This window comes from Schistocerca gregaria, chromosome 1, assembly GCF_023897955.1.
Source record: "Schistocerca gregaria isolate iqSchGreg1 chromosome 1, iqSchGreg1.2, whole genome shotgun sequence".
NCBI lineage: Eukaryota > Metazoa > Arthropoda > Insecta > Orthoptera > Acrididae > Schistocerca > Schistocerca gregaria.
Window position 1 is genome coordinate 291796438 of NC_064920.1, and position 21393 is coordinate 291817830.

The 21393-nt window shown below is 39.1% G+C and overlaps 1 protein-coding gene across 1 annotated transcript in view; it reads right to left on the bottom strand.

Moving 5' to 3' along the window:
- The window catches only part of LOC126341556 (abnormal spindle-like microcephaly-associated protein homolog), a 199413-nt gene that overhangs the window by 157139 nt on the left and 20881 nt on the right, over positions 1-21393 (bottom strand). Inside the window, exons 2-3 of the mRNA XM_050001783.1 lie at positions 16276-16399; positions 4563-4647 (exon numbers count right to left, since the gene is read on the bottom strand). Coding sequence (XP_049857740.1) covers positions 4563-4647; positions 16276-16365 — 175 coding nt within the window. The 5' untranslated portion in view covers positions 16366-16399. The remainder of the gene's footprint in view (positions 1-4562; positions 4648-16275; positions 16400-21393) is intronic.

Genomic DNA, 21393 nt, shown 5'->3' on the forward strand with positions numbered 1-21393 from the left:
TCACTGCAAATGGAGTGTTAGCAATTGTTTATGCATGACATGGAGAGAGTGGAATGTGGGGTGACTAGACTGAGAGGTGAGGCCTTAGGTGCTAGACTAACCTGTGTTTGCACCGGTGGTGCATCTCCTTGATGGCAATGCACCATGAATCCATCATGTGGGTAGGCAACTACAAATGTCTTGTGCTGCTTGAACATGTGCATGAGTTCTCGTGAAACACTGTTAAGACAAAGACGCAAGTTTTCATTATTGTGCAGAGATGCATTTTGAGATTCTGCTGATTCATTGTCATAATTTTGTCAGTGACTACCACACATTCTTGAATAGTAATAGTTGGCATTGTTAATTGAACCAGTGGACCCCAGAGGGTGTTCAATGGTGGAGGTGAAACCAGGGCAAAAACTTCACAGATGCAGCATTGAGTCACATGGTGTATGAGAGCTGCTTATTTGAGGTCAGGTGAGAGATGGAAATGTCCAAGAAAGTCCTCTACTTACACCAGTTTGTTTATGTTGGTAGCAAGGAAAGTCCATGAGCAGTGGAGATTTTCACTCAGTTGTGACACACCAGCAACCATTCCTGTACTAAGAGTACATTGTCAATGGCGAGTCAGAGATGAACATATGATGTACCTTTTAACTCTGTGAACATCACCTTTCGGACTGTAATAATATCAGAACCAGGGTATATGAGAAATTATGTTCCCAAGTTGTGATCGATGGTATACAGTCGGCCATGTGACAGCTTATCCATCATTGATGATGTGTGACCAACTCGGTACATGTGAAGGTGCCTTGAGGGCCAATGTGCCTAATTTGGGGCATGCTTGGCATTTGGAAACTAGCAGGGAAGTTGGAAGCTGTGCACAGGGTCACCTAATTATGCATGATACCACAACAGCTGTCTAGTAGTGGCAATGGGGTGGGGTGTCTTAGTGTCGTGGTTTTCAGCACACTGACAAGTGTTGGTATGGTGTCTTTGAGTATGGTGCCAATGCTGTAGGACCATAAGTAGTCTCTCCATTAGTGCAATTTTTCAGTCTAGCACCTCTGCATAGTGCAGATTCATGAAACTTAATATCAAGAGACCAAAGCATATTGTTTGGCATGTGGTTTTTGTCTAGAAAAATTTGTAGTTAGCACAACTATGACAGAGTTTCATGTTTCAACTGTTCAGTGTATATGACCTGCCAAAACTGTTGTTTTAGGGTGCATGCCAGTCATTGTAGTGAAGCAGACTTAGCTGTAGCATATTTATCAAGCACAGGGGCCGTGAAAATGTTGCTAAGGTTGTCAGCATATTCATCCAGGTGGTAAATCAATGTAGAGTATTTAGAACCATTGTCCAGTATTTTCAGTGATGTGAGCATGCATTCTGCTGACGCAAACAATAGGTTTGATTGCACAGGGCAAAATGGAGAAAGTTTAGGTTGGTTAGAGAGTCTGTAGTGTCCAGCTGTGATTCTCCGAGAAACAACTGTGAAAGTGTCCTGCAGCACTCTCGGCATAGATGTAGAACATGTAATGGCATCTGGTAGATGAGAAGACAAGTGTCATACAGTGTCCAGTACAGAGCAGTGTGCAGCTTGCAACTGGTCAGAATGTCTGAAAATCAAGAATCAAGTCCACGAAGTAACACGATTGGTGCTGGATTTCGTATGAAGTTGAATAGTAATAACACTGTCACATGATGGCAGCCATTGTTGCAGCACAGCAGTTATAGAGAGCTTGGGTCTGCATTGTTGCACACATGAACATGGGTCCTGTTTGTTGATTAAAGCACTCACTCCACTGACAGCAGATATATTGAGGCAGTGACCTCATATGGAACAGTTGATGTGTACATTGTAACAGAAGATGGCTGCATTGTTCCCATTACTGCAATGGAGAACAAAGCAAGTGAATTTCCATCCATTGTGGTTGCAGTGGTAGATGCATATGGGGCCACCTGCACTGCCACCCACACCGCTAGGGACATAAAATTAATCATTTAAGGAAGAGAACCACAATTGTAAGTTTTTCATATCATAAGATGGCACTGTCATGTATATGTGTATAATCAGTTTAAATGAAACTTTCTTAAACTGTGCATGTGACTTTATTAGTTTATATTATGGTAAGGTAGCTCAAGATATCTTTAGCAGCCCCTCCTTGAGGTTTTCCTGTACCCGCCACTGTGTGGTTGACACGTTAGTCGTGTTTCACCAATGTGGTAGATCTCCACTATGTATACAGGAAAATACAGTTTCAAGCTAAAAATACTTTATTGCTAGAGAGAAACATACAGCACATTTCCTTGATACAAAACTCTGAACCAAACTGTCTCTGACTCTCAGTCTGACAGATATCACAAACCATGACTGTGGCTCTTTGGCTGTGATGCCCATGGCACTCTCATCCTCACACATTTAATGTTACCGAGGCATCAACAACTTCATCACAAAATTATGTTTAAGAATATATAACTGTTTTATATCTATAATTTTTTAATGTTCTAGATATCATTTTGTTAGTAAATGTTGGCACAGGCATGTAGTAAATATGCATCACTGGTGCTTTGCATCATAGGTGTCTAATATCTTTGTTTTTCTTTAGTTAGAAACTGAGTCTTTGTAGGTGATTGTTGTGAATGGACAAAGTTTAATTTTATTAGATGAACTGATGGTGACCAAAATCATTTGTAGCATAAATGCCAACCTTTGTGAAGTATCATTTTTTGGAAGAAACACTAATCCATCAGTAATGAGATCAGTGATTATTTTAAAAGTGACATTTTATACCCAGTTAGTTGAACGTTAATAATTTGAAGTGGATACATGGTTATGTTGACACCATAAACGTACTGCTACAATTTAGTTTGAATTTCCTTCAGCGTTGTTTCGCAACACTGACAGAAAATGTTTATATGTCTGATAGAGCAGACAAAGAAATGTAACATTAAAACTTAAACTTCACCATTTCATAAAATTCATATTACGGTAATCCAACTGTGGGGACAGTGTAAGTAACAGAATAGGTAAACATATAACAAAGAGTGCAATACTGAACACATAACAATATCTGATACTAACTCTCAATGCATATGTGAACTTACATGAGTTAATGAGCAAACACGGTAATGATATTAGTTGACGAAATTAATGGAAATGTGGTACCTGAAACTAAATGATAATACAATAGTGCAAAATAACAATGAAATGTTGTTTCTACCCAAAAACAAATGTAGAAATTTGTATTTACAAAACTGGTACACAGAAATCTGAATGTAATATGATGAGCACAGCAGTTTGGTTCCATAGGCTCTTACCACAAACAAACATCTAACCATACAACACTTTCCTTGTTCACTTCAGCATGCACTTTAATATGTTACTGAACACTAATGTAGACATAATTAATAAAAAAAACTAATATGATTATTATAAGGCTAATGTTAGCCTGTAGAGTATGAGTGTTATGTTCAGTGATGTAGGAGTTGTTGTGGATAAGGTGGTGTTCCATTGTCATTATAAAATAATGGAAAATTTCTATGAAATAGTGCCAAAATTTATAAAGTAAAAAGGTTATTAGTCAGCATGTTTTTTGTAATGGTTTTGTTCAAGTTTTCAGACAGATTTATGATGGAAGATATCTTAGGTGAACAGTGTATTACATTACAAAGATATGGAGAAAAATGAGTATTGGGTAATAGTAACACAATTTTAGTTTTAAAAAAAGGGAAAACTGCTGCCAGACATTACCTGAGTTGACAGACCATCATGTGGACTATGCACCACCAATTAAGAATATTAATTAGGTACTGGATAAATTATTTTAAATGTGTTTGAATGAGCACTACAGATATGGCATATTCTGAATTCTTGATTAAGGTTTATTGTAAAGAAATGTCTGATAAAATTCATGGTTTCATGGTCGAAGGCCATTACATTAATATTCATGAGATTTTTGAGATGTAGGAATCTCTTGTAAATGTATATATGACAACCAGAACGCATTTCACTATAACAGGAATTTCAAACAATTTAAGTGTCTGAAGGATGACATGTTCACTACATGGTTACAGAGACAATTGAATACACTTGAAAGATAAATCTGCAGTTGGAAAAGTGCTTTGGAGAAAGTATAAGAAAACCAAAGGAAGCATGTAAAACATGCAAGAAATTAATTGTGACTCATTTCTGGGATTCCAAATAGATCAATATTGATCATTGTGAAAAAAGTTAAATACCTGCACCCTTCCCACCCCTCACTGACCTCTCTAGACCCTATTACTCAACTTAGGTCACATGTGAATGTGACTTTTTCCTTTCCTTATTTCAAAAAGGTTATCAATCCTGTGAGTGGCTGTTATGTAGCAAATGAAATAAATGTCATTTCTGAGAAAATAAAAGTCTCATGGAGATACTGTTGAGACACTAATTTCGACTTTTTTTAAAAAAAGTGCTTTTTATGTAATTTAGCATTTAAGTATGTATTGCTAAGTGCATAGAAGCTATTTATTTAACTACAATAATGGAAAACACTGAAATCATTTAGAAATCCAGAAATTAAAAATTGCCATACCTAAACAATTGTCACGTGTTCGTAGAAGAGCAGAACAGTAGTCTGCAATGAAGCCATAAATGTTGCTGGGTTGTTCTCGTAAAACCTGTTAAGCCAGAAAGAAAAGCAAACATACAGCTTGAATACATATGCATTTGCATACAGACTTGTAATATACACTTATAACTCAAGTTATACAATGTAAAAGTGTTATCAGAGTCATTTCTCCTTCCTTAAAAACAGAAAGACAGAAACATATGGATGAGGCATTACAAACAAGTTTAACTGCTAGTACACTGAAAACATATATAACCTAAATGAGCAAAATAAGGGTGGGGGCTGCACACATCTGTGTTTAATGTGTAACTGCCTGTAGTTTCATTGTTGATCCTTAAGAGAATCATAGCTGGTGATGAAACATGAGTCTACATTTATGATGTTGGTACCAAGGTTTAATCTTCACAACAGGTTGGAGAGGTTCTTCCCCCCCCCCCCCCCCCCCCCCAAAAAAAAAAAAAAAAAAAAAAAAAATGTCAGATCAGGTCAAAGCCATACTGACAGTTTTCTTTGATTTTGAAGGATTAGTTTATCATGAATTATTGCCACAGGGACAAAAGTAGACAATGGTACTATCAGGATATGTTGCGATACCTGTCAGAAATGCCCTGAAATGTGGCTTGACAATTCATGGCTCTTGCATCACGATAACACACCCACACACTAGCCCCTGTTGGGGCATGACTATTGCACAAGAAACAAAATCACTGTGCTGCCTCATCCTCCATCCTCTCCAGACCTGGCCCCTGCAGACCTTCTTTTCATTTCCAGAGTTGAAAATCCCATTGAAAGGATGAAGATTTGCAACAATAGATGAGATAAAAAAATTCACAGATAGAATTTTGCATGATAGAGCAAGAGGCATACCAAGACTGCTTCTGAGAGTAGAAATGACGTTGGAAGTGATGTATGAATTGTGGAAGAGAGTATTTTGAAGGAGACCATACACAATAAATAAAATACAAGTGTAGAAAAATTTTGTGGATAAAGTTCCAGAACTTTTGAACAGACCTGATATTGTTTATTTGGATTTCTTCCTGTTATATCTGCCTTTTGGAGCACAGGAAGAATGACTGCTCAAATGCATCTGTGTGCACAGTAATTAGTGTAATCTTGCCTTCCTAATCCCTACACAAGTGATATGAAGGGGGCTAAAGAATATCTCTGGATTCTCCATTTAAGATAGGTCCATGACACTTTGTAATTTGGCTTTTGTGGGATAGTTGGCATTTGTGTTCAAAAATCTGCCACTTTAGGTTTTCCATCATCTCCATGAGATTCATCCATGGGTCAAACAAACCTGTGACAATTCATGCTGCACCTCTTTGTATACATTCATTATACCCTTTTAAGACCAGTGTAAAATGAGTCACACACATTTAAACAGCATTTTGCTTTAGGTTACACATATGTTTTGTAAGCAGTCTGCATTTTAGGCTGCATTTTCGCAGTATGCTACCAATTAATTCATATTTGCCAACTGCTTTACCTACGATTCAACCTATTTGACCATTCCATTTCATATCCCTGCAAATTTTTGCACCCATGAATTTGTATGAGTTGATGGATTTCAAGTTGTTACTCATTGATAATTTAGTCAAGCGATATTATGTTTAAGGGATTTTGTAAAGTGTACTGTTTTTCTTTTCCAAACATTTAAAATAAGTTGCAAATATACGTACAACTTTAAATCAAGATCTGACTGAATATTTGTGAAGCTTTTTTCATATAGCGCTCCATTACTGATAAGTGCATCATCTGTAAAAACTCTGAGGGTAGTATGACATCAACTGGAAGCGTCCCCAACACATTTCCTTTGGGCAAGGCAGAAGCTAGTTCTACATATGTCAATGACTCTCAATCCAAGATAACAAACTGCATCTTCCACTTTAGGAGGTCCTCAGTTCAGTCATAAAACTTATTTGCTTCCCATATGATCAAACTTTTGTTAATTAGTTAGTTAGTTTCGTGTTCAATGGATCATTTGCACAATAAATCATAATTATGTGGAATGAGTCATTTTACATTCATATTGCAAATTAATTTTTTAAATATGGCTACAGACTGAACATTCATTAGGTTATTTATTTTTTATTGCTAAATCTACAGAAGTGAAAGAGTAATTCCTATCCACTATCTTTTACATTTTATAATAATAGAGAATAGAAGGAACTCTCAATGAAAATTTCTGGCCGACACTTGCAATCACTGGATAAGTTATCAATAATTTTAGCTCTGACATCATGCAACATTTTTTGTGCTAAAGGTAACTTTAATGTGGAATAACGAATATACTCCATCTTTCTGTATTTGCAGTTATGAATGTCACTGTTCCTTTTGAACTGCAATGGATTATTTACAACAACCTTCATGAGAGAATAAATATGTTTTGAAGCAGTAGTATGTCTCCTTAAACATATGTCTACAAAACAATAGAGAGCAGATACCACACATTTTTGAGCAATTAAAACTTTGTCACTTAAAGATGAGTCTTATTCTATAAGACATTATTAAATGAAAATACAACTTACTGATTTCTTTCTTCCCAAGATTTGCAGTGATTCTAAGTACAAGTGTAGCTGATATAAGCTGTTTTAGGAAATCCAAAATGTTATTCTTTTCAGTTCAAATTCTCATCAATATGGTCAGTTAAGAATTTTGAAGTTTCAAGCCTACATATTGCTGTGTTGGCATAAAAGCCAACACTGTGTTACTAGAGGAGGCTGAAATGCATGCATTTTAGCTCACGCAGGCTGGCGTGAGGAGGAAAGAACTATACTGACGTGAGGTCTGGAACATGACAGAGAAGGAGAATTCAGAAAGCAGACATAATTAGTTTGATACTTAACTTCAATCCATTAATGATGAACGTTGCTCTTGACGGAACATGATTCACAATATTATCTGTTAGTAACTGAATATGGCGCCTTGCTAGGTCGTAGCAAATAACATAGCTGAAGGCTATGCTAAATTGTCGTCTCTGCAAATGAGAGAGTAGGTAGGCGTAAACCAACACTAGCAAAGTCAGCTGTACAACTGGGGCGAGTGCTAGAGAGCCTCTCTAGACTAGACCTGCTGTGTGGCTGTGCTCGGTCTGCAATCACTGATAGAGGCAACACGCGGGTCCGACGTATACTAACGGACTGTGGCCGATTTAAAGGCTACCACCTAGCAAGTGTGGTGTCTGGCGGTGACACCACACATATTATTTACTCAGCATTGCAGAAAACCAGTCAAAGATACTTTTAAGAATATTGTTTCCATTTATTCTGTTGCTGTATGTATGGTTTGATTAATTACAATTCTAGTGTCACCTGCAAAAAGAACTAATTATGTTCGTTGCATATTAGATGGAAGATTGTTTTCCCAATATGAGGAACAATAATGGACCTGAGATTGAGTTTTGGCGAACCCCATAAATGATTTTTCATCATCCAATATTGTGTTGAGAAGCTCAATAACTTCCTTCACCAGGCCTTCAACGACCTCTCATCATGCCCTGAGGCAAGGGATATCTTACCCAGGATCCTATCCACATCACCAAAGATAATGTTTCACTACCCACCCAACTGACAGAATATCCTTGTGCATCACTATTCCTATCCTGTTTCCAATCCTGCACCCCATGGGTCATTCCCTCGTGGTCCACTACAGTGCAAGACCTGTCTCGTACAGGCACCCAACACCTCTTACCCCAGTTCATAGGCACTTCCTACTCCATAACAGCAAGGGCCTTGTGCGAAAGCAGCCATGTTACATATCAGCTATGCTGCTATTAATGAGTGACATTGTATGTGGACATGGCAAGAAACCGAAGTTCCTACTCGCATGAATGGCCACTACCAAATTATGACAAACTGCAACCTTGACCATCCACTGTGCACCTTCAGGTGGGAATTGTCACTTTAGCATATCATCCACTCTCACAATCTTGCTTACCTAAACCTCCATTAACCTGTTTCCCACTGCCACATATTACTTTTTGCCATCTCTCTTCTGTCCCTATGTCTCATTCCCTGTCCAGATCATGTGCAGCCTCCTCCTACCACCCCCTCCCCCCACGTGCATGTGACCATATTCTCTCTCTCTCTCTTTCTTCCACTCACTCCCACCTTTTTCCATATCTTTTATCTTTTCTTTCCTTGCCTCCCTCTTCATCTCCATTCTGGTCTCCTATCCTCCTCTTCGTCCCCCTCCATCCTCCCTCCGTCTACTTCTTATATTCTTGGCCCTTTGAATTGGGGGCAGGATTGGGAGTAGGATTGGAACAGGGATGAGCAAGAATATTGTGTAGATTGAGTGAGTGGTGGAACACTGCTTTGTGTGATGTGGATTGGAATCTGGGTAAGACGTCTCTCACCTTGGGGCATGATGAGAGGTAGTCAAAGCCCTGTTAAAGGAAGTTGTTTAAATTTTCAAGGTCAGGGTGATACTAGGTGATCAGAGGAGTACTGGCGGTGGTGTGTTTAACTGGCGTCAGAGGAGGATATGGCATGGGAGATTGGGAGATCTGTTTGTGGATGAGCTGGGATCCACCCCCATGCAAGCATACTCTCTCTCTCCCTCTTCCTCCCCCCCCCCCCCCTCATCTTTTCCAGCATTCTTCGCTCACCCTTTCTCTTTCCCTCCCTGTCTTCACCTTCAACTCCACTCCTTTCTATTTCTTTCAACTCCCTCTTGCCCTCCCTGTCTCTAACTCTTATATGCTCTACCCTCTGAACTCTTTTCATCTTATACCTGGGGGACACTGCAGAAGCCTCCACAAAGATTGCATTTACCACTTGAACAACAAGCAATCGGGTGTCCCCTGGAAACGACCTAGTCGGCCAATCCTGCAAATACCGGAGCACCAAAACCAAAGATGACAAAACAACTCTCCGAAGAGACTCAAAAAAGGCCTTTATCAAGACAACTTCCTGCAATATTGATGGCTTATCTGTAAATAAAGAAATTTTATTATCTGACATGTGCCATCGAAACAACTGTGATGTTTTAGTGTTACAAGAAACACACAGGGCACCAACTAGCCATTGACCAAAAATACACGGCATGAAATTAGTTCTTGAGAGACCACACGAAAGGTACTGAAGTGCTATATTTGTGAAACCAAACTTAGACATATGCTCCTGTTCTCTGACCTGCGAAGAAAATATAGAAATTTTAACTATTGAGCTACATTCATGTACTGAAACATCCGTGTACAAACCACCCAGTGCGAGGTTCAAATTTACGGAGCCTGGAAATTTCCATTCAAAAAACATTAAAGTTGTAGGAGGAGATTTTAACTGTCACGGTCTCGCATGGGGTTATAGAGACAAATGACGATGGCGAAATGCTGGAGATCTGGGCAGACCAGGCTAAACTGAAATTGATACATGACCCAAAGTTGCCTGCATCATTTAACAGCGGAAGATGGAAACTAGGATATAATCCAGATAACATCTTTGTCTCCGAAAAGGTATCCCTGCAAACTGTAAAGCAAATCGAGGACCCAATTCCAAGATCGCAACACAGAGCAATAACTTGCTGCATTACTGCAGTAATCAAATCAGATGTAATGCCCTTTAAGAGACGCTTCAATTTCAAAAAACCTCATTGGGAACTTTTCACAGAGGACCTTGATAAGGAGATCTTGGAAATTAAACCAGAGATACAATCATGTGAAACTTTTATAGACCTTGTCAAGAAAATCTCTCGACGGCGCATACCTAGAGGGTGCCGCACCCAGTATATTGCTGGACTCAATGGTAGCAGCAAGGAAACTCTGAAAAAGTATGAAGAACTGTACAATAAGGACCCCTTCTCAGAGGAAATGATCCAGGCAGGTGAGGAACTGATGTATGGTATCTCCCAAGCGAGAAAGGAAAAGTGGTGTAACCTCCTACAAGAGACGGACATGAAGCACAGCAGTAGGAAGGCATGGAAACTGGTCAAAAGTCTCAACAATGACCCAAGAGAACCACAACCAAATTACAGTGAAGTTACATCTGATCAGATAGCTCACCAACTACTCTTGAACAGAAAAACTAAAAGGAAGATCAGGAATGGCAAAATTAAAAGAAAACTGAACGAGGAGATTAGCTTCCTAGCTCGCCCGTTCTTCATTCAGGAGCTACAAGATGCCATCAACGATTTGAAAAACAATAAGGCCGCTGGCCTCGATGATCTGAGACCTGAGCAAATTAATCATTTTGGACCGGGAGTACAAGCATGGATCCTAGAGCTAATGAATCACTGTATTACAACAATGCAAATTCCTAAACTGTGGAGGAAAGCTCGGGTTATTGCGTTACTAAAACCATGGAAAGACCCAGCTGAAGCTAAAAATTTTTGGCCTGTCTCATGCTTTGTCATTTATTTAAAGTGCTGGAGCGAATGATCCTCAAACGCATAGCTGATTATGTGGACAAAGCCCTCATTAACGAACAAGCTGGATTTTGACCAGGAAAATCATGCTGTGGCCAAATCCTTAATCTCACACAGTACATCGAAGATGGCTATCAGAGAGGAGAAGTAACTGGGGTCGCATTCCTGGATCTCAGTGCTGCATATGACACAGTTAACCATACGTTTCTTACCCAGAAAGTGTATAATGTCACTAAGGACTACACCCTTTCTATGTTCGAGAAATGCATGCTACAGAACTGACGCTACTATGTAACCTTACAATCTAAAAACAGCCGACGGAGGACACAGAAAAATGGACTTGCACAGGGTAGTGTCTTGGCTCCAATATTATTTAACATCTATACCAATGATCTTCCCATCAGCCACCAGACACGAATGTTCATATATGCTGATGATGTAGCAGTGGCCACACAGGATAAAACCTTTGAACAAGTGGAGGAGAATCTCACAGGAGCCTTAACAGAACTTGCTACCTATTACGAAGGCAATAATCGCAAACCAAACCCTAGTAAATCTCAAGTACCCGCCTTCCATCTTAGGAACAAACAAGCCACATGGAAACTCCGAGTCATGTGCCAAGGGGAAGATCTGAAACATACAAACAGCCCAAAATACCTGGGAGTAACATTGGACAGAGCACTTACTTTTAAGCAGCACTGTCACAACACTAAAAAAAAGGTCTGTGCCAGGAACAACACACTGCGGAAGCTAACAGGTTCATCGTGGGGAGCTCAACCACATGTTTTGCGCACCATGGGTCTGGTGCTGAGTATCTCAGCAGCGGAATTTGCGGCGCCAGTTTGGAGGAACTCTGCTCATACTAAGCAAGTTGACGTCGCCGTAAACGAAAGTGTACGTATTGCCACAGGATGCCTCAAACCAACTCCCACAGACATCATTTATCCCATCATAGGCATAGCACCACCCACTATCCGCAGACAAGTAGCTGCCGAGATCGAAAGATCAAAACAAATGAATGATCCTCGACACCCGTTGCATATGCACCAAAAACGTGTCCGGCTGAAATCCCGCAGGAGTTTCATTGAAACTACTGAAGAGCTCGCCACCAAGCCAGTCGCAAGGCGGCTATCTCTTTGGGAAGAAATGGTGCCACACTCCACAATGGAACTACTTGAGGAGGGATCTGCAGGATTTCAACTACCTTTTACAACTTGGAGGTCATTAAACCGGCGGCGTATTGGAGTAACTGGGTGCAAATCAAACCTATTTAAATGGGGTTACAGTGATAGCCATAGGTGTGAATGCGGCGCAATACAGGACTTGGACCACCTACTGATTTGCCCAGATATGTCTATAACATGCACTAAAGATGATATTTTGAAAGTCAGTGACAAAGCAAACTACATTGCTAATTACTGGGAAGGGAAGATATAATTGGTGCATCCGGATACGGAAGAAGAAGAAGAATCTTATACCTGCCTCACACTATCCTAACCTTGGCATCCTTCACTACACCCTCCCCTCCTTCATTTATCCAATCAGCTGTCCTTGCAATCGATAATAACCAACAGTCAGTCTCACTGTGGTCACAAGAGTGAGTGTGTGGGTGTCTGTGTGTGTGAATGTGAATTGTGTACTATTGCAAGAGAAAGGGCAAGAGCTTGAAAGCTAGTGTAAATACTATACTCTATACTATAAACATTGCTCAGCTGTAGGTGAAGGGTTGCCTTTACATTATTTTGCGTGGTATGATAAATATAAATTTTGTGCTATGTTGCAGTACATTGATGATGATAATAATAATAGAGGGGAGGAGGGCAGGAAGAGATTGCAGGGGAAGAAAGATCTACACTGTATGCAGAGTGGCATGGGGAGAGCAATGATGTAGAGAGAGTAAATTCTGCCTCTTTGATGTAGTGTTCTTAACAAAACTGAAAAGAAGAAATAATAAATGCTTCATTGTTTTATAAAGAACTAATTATAACTTAAATCATGTTACACATTGTCCCAACACAAATATAGGTTCTAAAATGTAGTCACTGAGTACAGTGTTATTCTTTCTATGAGTGAGTTGAGATCAGTGCCAATAAGAGACTATGTTCTTCTTTATCACCAGTCCTAGTACAACAAATTGTAAAATAAATCACTGGTGTCTTCATGTACTTCACTATGATTTTTGCACAATATGAATGTGGTGTACATAATGGCAGACAGTAGTGTACGCTCTACTTGTATCTACATCTACATGTACATGGTTAGTGCTGACTACAATATTTTTCATCACAGAGGTTGGAAAAAATGTATTATGTACTCAGTTTAACTTAATTGATTTTAGAGGGGACTCTGGGATGCAGAGGGACAAAGTCTGCCTTGCAATACTCTACCAGAGGTGAAGTGAGCTACTTTGGGAGCAGACCACACCTTCCTCGTGCATTGTAGGCATGATACATGTGTTGTTTGTTTGCAATGAGCATTCATGAAAACAGAAGTGATACAAGGAGGAAACAAATGCCTCAATATTTTGTCTGATCATAATTGAAATAGCAATCATTTTGCTTAGTGGCATACTGAATAATGATAGTGACAGTTAACAAGTTAGTTCTGTAAATTCCTTCATAAAGAGATCTAGAACAGGTCAAGTTGCACATTAACAGGCAGAGGCAACCACTTCCACTTACTTCTGCACTCACAGACTAACAACAGATTATAACCAACACTGTCCCAAAAATTTAAGTGAACAAGATGTCACTTCATTGTGTAGAGAGAGCACAGCATCATTGAGTCCACTGTTTCCTTGAGTCCAAATCTTAAGGGCCAAACAGTAGGTGCAATTTTAACAGATACTTTTCGACTTTGAGAGCCAAAAAACTGTGGTATTGTTGTATCCTGTGACTAATACTTGTAAGTGTGAGTGCGCCAAGTGTGGTATCACTACCTGTGCATGTTTGAATCAGACACCAGAAGTATATCAGAGTGGGCCAGCTGCCGGAAGCCTCCTCTAGGAGGCATGCATGCAGCAAGGGTTCCGCCACATCATCTGTTGGCAACTCAAGCATACATATGCTCTAACTGATTCTATTGTATGTCCTTCCAGTGAATTATTCTCATCAGTGTACTGTGTCTTGTTGCATGGAGATCTATAAGAGTCTGTTTCCTGTTCTTGTTCAGTGCTTCACAAATAAAGCCAAGTTGTGTTAGTTGGTCCAGTCTGGTGTATTGCTTGGTTAGTACAGGTATGTATTAAAATTTATGGTGTAAAATAATCTCACGTGTGTTTAGAAACAATAATAGTAATTTCTCTATATTTTACCAGCTCTGTTTGTGTGTTTATAATGCACTCCACATCTTGCATTATGTGTGCATCCCATCACTCCTGTTTGATGCCTTACTGGAGCATGTATTTCATTTTACATCTCTGCCCTGTTATCTGGGAAGATGTGATATTTTTTTGCACTAAGTAATACCTTTTTTGTACATTTATTTATATGCAGGCAATGCCTAAAATTATGAAGAAAAATCCTAATGGAACCAACATCCTTGGTGGAATTTACAACTCAGAACCCAATTCTCCTAATGAATCTGTAAATGCAGAAATTGCATGTAATGCAAGTGTTGCAGCTAAAGCAGGGATCCCAACCTCATTTGAAGTTTCAAAGATAGGAGATGAGGTACTGGCAGAAGTGGAGCTGTGGGGACAGGTTGTGAGTTGTGCTTGGCTAGTTGAGATGATAGATCACTTGTCCTCGAAAGGCAAAGGTCCCGAGTTAGAGTGTCGGCCGGCACACAATTTTAATCTGCCAGGAAGTCACATTTGAGAAAAGTACTCTGATACCAATTTTGACTACACCAGACAAAAGAAGGAAGAAAACTGCATCAGTGTTGACAGACCAGGAAACCATACAAACTTTGAAAGAAATGAGACAGGAAAGGATTAAAAACAAAAAAGTCCTCCAATCATCAAATGGGGGAGAAAAGAAAAATCAACTTCTGAACACAATGACTGTCTTGTGTAAAAGAAACTACTACAGAAAATGGACCATAACTGGTCTAGATACAATGCACTCAATGTAAGAAGTGGCTTCTTAAAACATACACAGACATAGCACATAAGTGTAATGACTATGCTGTAAAACAGTAAATATCAACTGTAGAGTGATCAGTAAGGGCAATGCAAACTTTTATTTTGTATTACTTGACAATAAGATACATAGAAAAATTGCCAATGTTATCAAATTTATTTTGCTAGCTTACCCACTACCTCAGGGTGTGATGCCTGGTAGTCCCACCTGTGAAAAGTAGATTACTATGGGATATGTTAGTTATGATTTTATAAATTGGTTTACAGCTAGAGGAACCTTGCCAAACACGTGTGATGAATTTCATTTTGTAAATCTCAAAATTCTTGCCATGATTTCATACAGAAACAATGAATATGGCATTCTCCCCAGATGGGCTATATCATAATTACTTCTAAAACACACAAATGCTTACATTTGTACAGCTGCACAAGCAGTAAAACTAAAATTCTAACATAACTATTACTTGTGCAAGAGCTTTGTGATCACTTCAATATCAAAATTTTGTGATGGTTTAAGAAACACCATATCATTTCTTATTGCAAAGTTCCTGCAAACTGCATTACTTAACAGCTAAAAGTGACAAGTAGCAAATATAAAACAATATAGGTTGACATTCTTCAGCTTTAATTAGTTCAAAACTCTGAAGTTCAGATACTAAGATTAAATACATACATGGTACAGGTGTAATGATTTCTTAGCTTCACTGACTGAAATCTGTTGAACTGAAGTACAGGGTGGGGTATGGAAAACTGGCCCAGAGAACTAGAATGCTTATTGTCGGCCACCAATTATCATTAATTGTTCAGAAGCTGTTGCTTGTATTACATGTTTTGTTATTTCTTTATTGTCTAATTACTATATGTTTATCAAATTGCTGTTGTATCTGCTCATGGTGGGTAACAATTTGTGCATAGTTGGCAAGCAGTCAAACCCGAGAAGATTGTATGTGCATGACCCTGTATCAGGATAATGTGCTTAGAAAGGGCATGGACCATGCAAACCAAATTTCCAATGCTGTATTACTACAGGAGGCAAAAATATGTACCATTTTAATTAAAGAGTTCAGCTGTTGATAGACATTTATGTGTCAGAGTATTTTAGTGTGTGAGTAGTTATTTACTATCTCTTAAATTTACGCAAACTTCTATTCTGAAATATGATAAACGCAAAGATTTGAGTTGATGCATATTGCACTCTATAAGAAGTTGAAATAGTTGACAACAGTTCACCTCTCGTGATATATCACTTGCGAGTTCTTTGAGACCTTGAGGGACAGGAAACACAAGTTTTGCCTCATGAGCCTGAAGTGTGACATCCATTCTCTTCAGTCAAAAATATGAGCTCTTTTCTTATCTGAAAAATGAGATGAAATATTAGTTTCATAATCATGCAGTGCCCTAGAAACATAGATCACTATATGCACTAGAACATTTTTGACAAACACTTCTGCCTGGCTTAAGTTCTCTCTGAAGGTACACTTTGTTCACCAAAATCATTTAATTACATTTTTGTTAAATGATTAGTGACAAGCAGGGATAGAAATTGCTTTAACAGAAAATCCACAAATGATCTAACAAATATTGGCAAACCAAGTACTGGTGCTTTAATGAAATAATGAACTGTTTTATCCAAAATTTAGTCTTCTTCCACCCCACCTCCTCCCTACTGCACAGAACAAGGTGAAAATTCTCATCCACACTTCATGAGTATCTTTGCATGATACATGACATATTAGGAAATAATTCCTGGAGAGCAGAGAAGTATAGATTCATATGTTACTTTGCACATAGAGGAAGTGTTGAGCAGTGGAAAGGCACATTCAAAAGTAGATTGAAGGATAAGCTATTGTCATAAGTCCTTCAACACACACACACACACACACACACACACACACACACACACACACACGATAAATGTTGTCTTTGGCTGCTGGGCCCAACTGAGAACTGAGGAGAGTAGCTATCTTGCACAGCTTGAATGAGGCGGAAGGGGGGAAGGGGCCTACAGAGGAGGTACGGGGCACAGAAGGGGTTGGAGAAGATGCAGTAGTACTGCTTGTGGGAGTGTGCCGTAGCATATATGGTGTGGCTGGAGTGGTAGCAAGGAAGTTGACAGAGACAAGTGGAGGGCAGGGACTAGTGAAGAGGTTTATGGAAATGAAGAATATGCATAGCTAAACTCATGACATCAGGCTCATCTATGAGATTGCTCCTCACATTGCTGTGAAGATAGTATCAATCTCTAAGCAATACAAGAAGCCTTAGATGAATTCTTCCATATGCACAATTCAGAGCTTCAAGATTTGCTCATCAATGACACATAGTGAGATGAATATATAACCCCTCAAATAGTCACACCACACATGGTGCAGTCAATTTCTAAATTATTCTGAGCAAGATGTTACTCGTGCAGCAATTTTTCAGTGTAAATGTCTATTTAACCTTTCCAATATTTTTGCTGTGCCTTTTTTAAGCAAATATTTCTAAAAGACAGAGATACAGAACAGCTATACACACATTAACAGTGTAAAAATGGAAAACTGCAGATTGCACAGCACACAATATGACAGTCAAAATACTTTTGGACTTTTCCATGAAAAATTAAGATAATGTTGATTATGAAATATGAGCTCCTCACTCCACCCACACAAAATAGAAAAATTTAACAGTATTTCTACAGGTGTGTTATGTACAAGAGAACATCAATCAGAAGTCACAGAAATTAAGCAGGTGCATCTACAAGTTAGAAAACATTAATGTAACCATAAGGAAAGGCAAAATGACTGTAACACAGAAATAAACTACAGGTCAAATGCATGGACCCAAATGAGTACTACACTGAACAACTACTTAACTATAGTACTTCAGTAACAGACATGGAAAACACATGACAGCAGTTCATACAGAATACAGGTCCTAATAAGAAATGTATTAATCTTTATCAAGCAATTAGAAGTAACAGTAATTACACTAGGTAGCTTTAACTGAAAAGTTATTTTGTGTACAGAGTTTAATATTGATTTCATCTCATACAGTACTGATAAAGTGACTGTTGCTCCATAGTGTGTTATTCCCAGTATGATATGATTATTCATATCATGTTAGATTCTATAAAATAAAGTTGTTCTGCCACATCTAGTAAAAATGTTGTGATTATCAATACATAAATCTTAACAACAATGTGAAAAGGATAGACTGCTACACATCTCATAAAAAGGCAAACAGGTGCATTGAAAAAGGACTACTGAACAATATTAAGGTATCTAACCACATCCTTCGTCAGATGGGATATTGTTGCAACTAGCAGCCCTCTTTTCTATCTCTGCCACAACTCTGCACACTCCCACAGGCATTACTAGCATCTTCCTGTCACTACCCTGGTATCCCTCAAAAAACTTCCTGCCACACTTCTCTGCTGTTGTCAACTCAATTACCCATCCCAAGAGAGATTGATGCTCCCATCAGCAGCCTTACTGCCCTGAGACACCAGTAGCCACATGCATCTCAGTTCTGCATGTATGAATGTGTCTGTGTATTGTCTATGTCTGACAAATGGCTTTGTCTGATACTTTTTGTGTACTTGTCCAGTCTGCCAGAAGCGATATGTCGCTAGTTGTGTATCATAAGAGTCATCGTTACTCCTCCCAGGGGTTATTTGAGATTTCTTAATCCAAACCCCTAGTAACGAGGCATTGGCTACGTTAAGAGAGTCATAGTTACTCGTTCCAATTGCTCACCCAGTCTGCCATTTTTACTTACTGCTCCCATCAGCAGCCTTACTGCCCTGAGACACCAGTAGCCACATGCATCTCAGTTCTGCATGTATGAATGTGTCTGTGTATTGTCTATGTCTGACAAATGGCTTTGTCTGATAGCTGCATAGTATCCAATAGTCTTTTTTTAGTGTACTTGTCTACCACTCAAAACTGTATTGTGAGTAGCAATCTATGATTTCTCCATTGTTTTATATATTAATCTTTATATACAATACAGGATCTGTAATCAGACTGTCCTCTGTTAAATATAATTATTCCATTTTAGTACTGAAATAGGCAAAACTTTCTTGAGTAGTATATTTAAAGTTGTGTATGTAACACCAAACTTCTGTCACAGGATGTATTTCTTTCATCCCTACTATTCAAAGTTTAATTTATAGGTAACGGCTTGCAATAAAATGGTCTTGCCACAGTGGTAACACCAGTTCCGATCAGATCACCAAATTTAAGTGCTGTTGGGTTGGGCTAGCACTTGGATGGGTGACCATCTGGTCTCCCAAGCACTGTTGGCAAGTGGGGTGCACTCATCCCTTGTGGAGCAAACTGAGGAGCTACTTGATAGAGAAGTAGTGGCTCCAGTCTCATAAACAAACATACGGCCGGGAAGCAGTGTGCTGACCACATGCCCCTCCATATCTGCATCCAGTGATACCTGTGGGCTGAGGATGACACAGCGGCCAGTCAGTACCATTGGGCATCATGGCCTGTTTGGATGGAGTTTATATTAGTTTTAATAACAATAATACAAATATTATGCTCAGGAATATTTTATTTGAAGAAATATTCAAAAGTTTGGATTCAGCAAATCTACAAGCTCATAAAATTTCAGTCAGGCTTCTAATTACTTCCCTTAGGATTGACATACTTGTTTAAAAGCCCTCATTTTCTTCCTGGTAAACAATATTTTTTGTCTTCTTCCAAAGTTATGTAATTTAGGAACTGGACATGTCTGAAAGAACAGACACCATATTCATATAGTTAAGGCTAACCGGCCATTGACCTTCTTCTATGCACATGCATTGCCCCAACTCTTACGGGACTGAGTCAGATTGTCTGTCGTGATTAATGAGTGTAATGGGCAGGGGCACTACGAAAGTAGTTTGTGGACATTAAGTTGGGAATGGGGGTCTCACAAGGAATGAGCAAGGGATAAATCCCAGCAGTTGTACTGTCCTCTGTGCCCTAGGTGGCTTAGATGGATAGAACGTCTGCCATGTAAGCAGGAGATCCCGGGATCAAGTCCCAGCTGGGGCACACATGTTCAACTGTCCCCATTGATATATATCAACCCTGTCATCAGCTTGGGGTCTTTATTTAATTATCATTTCATTCTTGAAAGCTGCCCAATAGTATCTGTTCTTTTGGACATGTCTGAAAGAACAGATACCATCTTCATATAATTTAAAAGTAGTTGGTCAGCCTCTGAAGGAAATTTAAAGTATGTTCAAAAACTACTCCAAGAACTACAGTAAGTATCAGCGTCAAAAACTTTCTTTAATGCTAGTTGTAAAATTCCATCTAATACAACAGTAGAAAGAGTTCCTAGGGATAGGAATTTACATCCAGTAGATTTTGCTCAACACAGCAAAGACCAAGTTTCATCTATGATGTGACTACTATAGCCAGGAATTCTTACTACTACTTCACAATATATAGTCTTTACTCTTGCATGAAGTTGGCTGTAGATAACCTACTACAATTCAAAAGGAACAATACCAGAAAGAAAAATGGCATTCATTATTTTACATTAAAGTTGTCTTTAGCACAAAAAGTAGTGCATAAACTGCAATAACTTATCCACTGATATAAAATGCCTGACAGACAGCAAAATAAATTTTGGAAATAAACTGAAAAACTTTCTCCTTGACAACTTTTTATAACCCATAGAAGAATTTCTATTACTATAATGTGGAAAAAGTGGTGGATACGAGTTACTAACTTATATCGTTTTATTTAACACACACACACACACACACACACACACACACACACACACACACACACACACACACACACATACATTTATGCACGTAAATTCAACTCTCACACATGGCCTGGCCACTGTCACTGGCTCCTAAGGCCAGGCTGCGAGCAGTTGCGCATGATAGAAGAATCAACCTGGGCAGTGGTGGTAAGGAGGAGGCTGAGAGGCAGAGGGATAGCAAGGTAGGGGTGGTGGAGCAAAGGATGGTGAAGTGCTGCTAATCGGAACATACAGAGATGAGGTGGTGGGAAAGGGTGGGGTAACTAGGTGCTGTCAGGTGGTTATATAGAGTGCGGGGGAGTGAGGGTGGGGGGAACAAAAAGGAGAGAAGTAAAAATATAGTGGATTTGTCAGTGGAATAGAAGGCATTCACATTCTCCGCCATAGTTTCAACTACCTTTCAATGTGTCCTGAAATGAGAAAAGTCCTACCCACTATCATCTCACCTCTTCCAGAGTGGTATTCTACCACCCATCAGATGTGCACAGTATCCTTGTACACCCCTAGATATCCCTGCTCCCATCCCCTGGCCTCATGCCTCATATCACTGTAACAGATCTAAATGGAAGACCTATCCCATAAATCCTC